The 6,095-nt window shown below is 30.1% G+C and overlaps 1 protein-coding gene across 1 annotated transcript; it reads left to right on the plus strand.

Moving 5' to 3' along the window:
• The first annotated feature begins 3,839 nt into the window (after positions 1-3,839).
• On the plus strand, positions 3,840-5,807 carry LOC102586333 (probable metal-nicotianamine transporter YSL7). Its single transcript, XM_006359379.1, has one exon. The coding sequence runs from the start codon at positions 3,840-3,842 to the stop codon at positions 5,805-5,807; it is 1,968 nt and encodes a 655-aa protein (XP_006359441.1).
• The last annotated feature ends 288 nt before the right edge of the window (positions 5,808-6,095 follow it).

The raw sequence follows: 6,095 nt of genomic DNA on the forward strand, positions 1-6,095 counted from the left end.
ATATCTCCCCCCCAAATCCCAATATATGTAAAGTCGTTTGATTGGACACGAAATATAAGAAATACAAAAAGACCAAATTGCATTTATTACCGTTACTTTAATACTACTTACTTTTAGTTGACTTTTGTTCACAATAAAGTGTTGAGTGGGATCCAATAAGAATAAAATGGATATGGTGCAATTTAATCAGGGAAGGTGACTTTTTTTTTTTGGATGAATAAAAAAAAAGAATATTACATAAATTGAGATAGATTAGACTTTTAACATAGTCCAAATAAGGAACATTTATAAAGTATAATTCTAATTAATTTCAAATAGCTACATCTTACAAATAAGTAAAGATGATAAATGATGATTTTCTCTATTATTTTCCCCCCTATATTGTTCAATCAACATTTCCATAATTCCATAATTTCCATAGATAGAAAAAGTGAAAAGAATCTAGTCAAAGATTAAATTATAAAAATACCCTTTAACTATTAATTAATTTTCTTAAAATCATTTAAACAATGCACTTTTCATTTAATATTTGCTTGAAATTCAATGAATTTGGACGGTAGAATTTTATGGTGAATTAACACTCCTAATTGCAGCAAAATTATACCTTTAAATATTTTATTTTTTTCTTCTTCCCTTATTTAATTAGGTCTTTATATATTCCAAATGAAGTATTATATCATGCTTCATTTATCTATTAAGGTAAAGATATTTTTATTTTTTCAAAATCTCCTTCTTATTGTTCACAAAATTCTCATAGTTTTTCCATTTCTTAATTCCTATTTTTTCTCTTTGTTATTTTGAATTTAATTGATCTTTTTATGTTCTTTTTTGTTCAGTGAAAAGAAGATCTTGCTAGTAGAAGTCTTTTTTATAAAAACATAGAAGAGAGTGTTACATGTTATATATATTGGTAGAAAAATTGATTGAAGGCTTTTCAAAATTTCGTCTACTTATCAAGGTACCATTTTATTCAATTTTACCTATTTATATATTTTTGAAATATAATATAAATTGGTTGAAAGGTTTTATAAGAGTTGTATTAAAAGGGGCTGTATTTTATTTGCATCTGTTTTTATATTTTTGAGATATTCCAGACATTTTCTAATTTACCCAAAAAATCATTAATGTTTGTATTTAGGATGCTTTGTGTATTGGGTTTGAAAAAAAGTGTTTTTTTCAAAAGTCTAAACTTATTATTTTGTATTATAAGTATAATTTTATTCAATATGCAATTGTTCTTTTAAAAAGTAAAATTTAGTCGCTTTTAAATTTCTATATTTTTCAAACCTGGAAAGATTTAATATATAAAATTTAGTTAATTTTAAAATTCTAAATATGAGATAAATAATTAAATGATTATTTTTTCAGTGTGAACTCTATTTTAAAAGGATAAAAAATAATTATATTTTGGCTTAATAAAATAATATTTAGTAACTTAATTTTAACTTTTCATTTTCCTTTTATGAGATATATTAATGCCAAATGAAGTTACACTTTATAATATATTTTCTCGTATCACGAGTTGAAAAATTCTAATGGATAAGTAGTTAGTTTAATAAAGAAATGATTACTATATAAATTATCAAAATTATAATCGATTTTAAAGTTTTAAATATTGCAATCTCCATTTTAATTTATGTAGCGTTATTTGACTTGACTTTGAAATCTCTGTTTCAATTTATGTGACGTTATTTGACTTGAACGGGGTTTAAGAAATAAGAAAAGAGTTTGTTAGGTTTACCAAATTTTCTTCATTAAAGTTAATTAGTACTCACTTATTTTAATTGACTTTTATTCACAATAATGTGTTGAGTGGAATCCAATAAGGATAGAGTGTTGATGACAATTTTATCTTCTTCTTTTTTGTCTTCAATAAACATTTCTATTTCTATTTCTATAAATAGAAAAAGTGATAAGAATTTAAGTCAAAAGTGAATTACATAAATATCTCATAACTATTACTCTTTTTGTCTAAATAATAATTGTCCACTTTTAACTTGATACATATCTTATAAAGTAATAAATAATAAGAGTAATAAATAAATTGAATTTAACATTTTGAAAAATATATTAGATATTGAATATTGAATAGTAAAAGTAAAATGGACATAAAAGGATAAAATTATCTAGCAATTTTTCTAAACAAGACAAAAATTATTTGACAACTATTTTTGGTATAGTAAATAAGTAAATATGGATGGAGGTATAATTTATTTTCTTAAAAAGATTCACTTTTCATTTAATATTTGCTTTGAAATTCAATGAATTTGGACTGTACAGATTTTTGGTGAATTAACACTCCTTATTGCAGTAGAAGATTACACCTTTAAATATTTTATTTTCTCTTCTTCCCTTATTTAATTAGGTTTTATCTTTATATATTCCAAGTTAAAATATTATATCATTCTTCACTTATCTATCAAGGTAAAGAAAAGTTCTTTCAAAATTCTCCTAATTTTTCTACTTCTTGATTATTTTTTTCCCTTTGTTATTTTGAATTTAATTGATTTTTTTATGTTCTTTTTGTTCAGTGAAAAGAAAATATAACAAGTCGAAGTTTTAATAACAATAGAATATAGTGTTGGTGGCAGAAAAATTGATTGAAGACTTTTTCAAGATTTTGTCTACTTGTAAAGGTACCATTTTATTCAATTTTACCTATTTATATATTTGTGAAATATAATATAAATAAATTGATTGAAAAGTTTTGTTAAGAGTTCTAACAAAAAGGTGTTGTTTTATTTTGTTTGCATCTGTTTTTATATTATTTGAGATATTCAAAGCATTAAAATAAGAAGACTACGTTTAATATTACTTCTCAGTTTTTTCTGTCAATAGAATATAATAAATTAATGTGACACAGATCGAAAAATGTTTTTAATATCCATCATTATTTAGTATTGTTTTTAATATTTTATTCCTCTATAGTGTTTCGATTATTATATTATTTTGTAGTTATTGCTTCCTTCTGATAGACTTTGCACTATTTTCTTGTGATTCAGTATGTTTTCTTCTTTGTATATGAAATTGCTGCATTTAAACCGAGGGTATGTTGTTGTTGATCGAAAAAAAGGGTAAAAATTAAAGTGAAGTCATAATTCACGTGCTTTCGAGTAAAATTTACTTATATAATATTGATTTATTTATATACTTTGAATAATATTTTATTCTTGTATTGTGTTTCAATTAGAGCATTATTTTGTAGTTATTGCTTCCTTCGTTTAGACTTTGCACTATTTTCGTGTGATTCAGCGTGTTTTCTTCTTTGTATATGAAATTGCTTCATTTAAACCGAGGGTATGTTGTTGTTGTTGATCGAAAAATAAGGGTAAAAATTAAAGTTAGGTCATGAAGTAAAATTTACTTATATAATATTGATTTATTTATATACTTTGAATAATATTTTATTCTTGTATTGTGTTTCAATTAGAGCATTATTTTGTAGTTATTGCTTCCTTCGTTTAGACTTTGCACTATTTTCGTGTGATTCAGCGTGTTTTCTTCTTTGTATATGAAATTGCTTCATTTAAACCGAGGGTATGTTGTTGTTGTTGATCGAAAAATAAGGGTAAAAATTAAAGTTAGGTCATGAAGTAAAATTTACTTATATAATATTGATTTATTTATATACTTTGAATAACATTTACATTTTGATTGGATTGTGTATATGAACAACTAAAACTTTGAAATCAATTGAATAACTATTAGCATGAGCAATCTTTGAGTTCACTTATTATACATGTGTAACACACGTGTTCAGAAACTAGATTTAACGTAACATTTCACTTTCTTTGTTTGTGTATATGTTGTTAAGTATAATTTATCAATGTAGGTTTCAAATGGTGAGAAATGGAGATGAGGAGGATGAAGAAAGGGGAGGTATGCGGGTGGAATCAACAGAGGATGCATTCAAGGACGAATATGTGCCTCCGTGGCAGAAACAAATAGCGTTGAGGGCAATGGTGACCGGATTGATCTTGAGCGTTGTCTTCAACTTCATCGTTTGCAAACTCAATCTCACAACTGGTGTTATCCCTTCTCTCAATGTGGCAGCTGGACTGTTGGGGTTCGCGGGGGTTAGATCATGGACTGTTGTTATTGACAAGTTTGGCATGTTGAAGCAGCCTTTTACAAGGCAGGAGAATACTGTTATACAGACGTGTGTCGTTGCATCTTCTGGCATTGCTTTTAGCAGCGGGACAGCAAGTTATATGTTGGGAATGAGTCCGTATATAGCAACTCAATCAGGGGCAGGAAATACCCCGAATAATACTAAGACACTTTCTATTAGTTGGATGTTTCCTTATCTTTTTGTGGTTAGTTTCGCGGGCCTTTTCTCAATTGTGGCATTAAGAAAGTTGATGATAATCAAGTATAAGTTGACATATCCTAGTGGAACTGCAACTGCATACCTTATCAACTGTTTTCACACTCCAAAAGGAGCTAAGCTCGCGAAGAAACAAGTTGGTTCATTGTTCAAATCGTTTGGGTTCAGCTTTATATTCGGGGCTGTTCAGTGGTTAGTTGCACGGGATGAAGGGTGTGGATTTGGTAGCTTGCATACATTTGGTGCTCAAGCTTATGCTAAAAGGTTCTATTTTGATTTCTCGTCTACATATGTTGGAGTTGGTATGCTTTGCCCTTACATGGTCAACATATCATTGCTAATTGGTGCTATAGTATCATGGGGTATAATGTGGCCATTGATTGAAGAAAAGAAAGGGGTTTGGTACTCTGCTGATTTATCCGCGACAAGTCTTCATGGTATTCAAGGATACAGAGTATTTATCGCGATTGCCATGATGCTTGGTGATGGTGTTTTTCATTTTGTCTATATGTTGGTGGTTACAGTCTTAAGTTTCACAAAGAGGACGAGTTCTCGGAAAGAAGATGAAGATGACAATAAGATACAAAACGAGTACTTCTTGAAAGACCAGATTCCTAACTGGGCAGCAGCTGTGGGATACGCTTGTATTGTAATCGTATCTATCATTGCGATTCCCATTATCTTCCCCTCACTCAAATGGTATCAGGTTTTGGTTGCCTATTTAATCGCTCCTATTTTGGCCTTCTGCAATTCTTATGGAGCTGGCCTTACTGACTGGTCCCTTGCCTCAAATTACGGAAAAATTGCAATCCTTACGTTTAGTTATTGGGTTGGTTTGGAGAACGGTGGAGTGATTGCTGGGCTCGCTTCATGTGGTTTGATGATGTGCATAGTAGACACAGCTTCTGGCTTGATGGGAGATTTCAAAACTGGTTACTTAACCCTTTCATCTCCGCGTTCCATGTTCTTTAGCCAACTCATTGGAACTGCCATGGGTTGCATCATAACCCCTCTAGTCTTCTCAATTTTCAACACTGCCTACACATTAGGTGATCCAAACGGTCCATACCCTGCACCATATGCTCTCATGTATCGTGGAATCGCCTTACTTGGAGTCGAAGGTTTTGATAGTCTACCCACTCATTGCCTCAGCCTCTCTATTTGGTTCTTTCTAGCTGCAATACTCATCAACCTAGTCACTCAGTTGCTGGAGAAATTTGAGACCAAGTATAGAATTTATCGATTCATTCCGAGTCCAATGTGTATGGCCATACCATTTTACCTTGGAGGGTACTTTGCCATTGACATGTGTTTAGGGTCATTGATCCTATTCGGTTGGCAAATGTATAACAAGCAGAAGGCAAAAGATTTTGGACCTGCAGTGGCTTCTGGTTTAATATGTGGTGACTCCTTGTGGGGAATTCCAGCATCTGTTCTTGCTCTAGCTGGTGCCAAAGCTCCATTTTGCATGAAATTTTAGTCAGATAATCGTTATTTCAGCTTTACATGTTATTTTAAGGTATGGTATTTTACTATTTAGTACCGTTGAGACAAGTTGTGTTTCTATATATTCTTCTTGTTTTTGAATTCATAGTCATTTTCATAGACAATTTATGATTTTGTTTCCTACATAGCAAAATGCTGCACGCTCTATTTGGTTTATGTATTGTATGGATAGTAATGTGTACTTGGCTTAGCCGTGTAAGGTAGAGTATACACAAATTTTACCCGTGTCTTGTGGAGTTACAGAGGTTGTTTTCGAAAGACA

The sequence above is a fragment of the Solanum tuberosum genome, unplaced genomic scaffold, assembly GCF_000226075.1.
Source record: "Solanum tuberosum cultivar DM 1-3 516 R44 unplaced genomic scaffold, SolTub_3.0 scf00298, whole genome shotgun sequence".
In the NCBI taxonomy this organism is placed as follows: domain Eukaryota; kingdom Viridiplantae; phylum Streptophyta; class Magnoliopsida; order Solanales; family Solanaceae; genus Solanum; species Solanum tuberosum.

Coding starts and splice junctions, on each gene's coding strand:
- LOC102586333 (XM_006359379.1), top strand. CDS start 3,840: ATGGTGAGAAATGGAGATGAGGAGGATGAAGAAAGGGGAGGTATGCGG.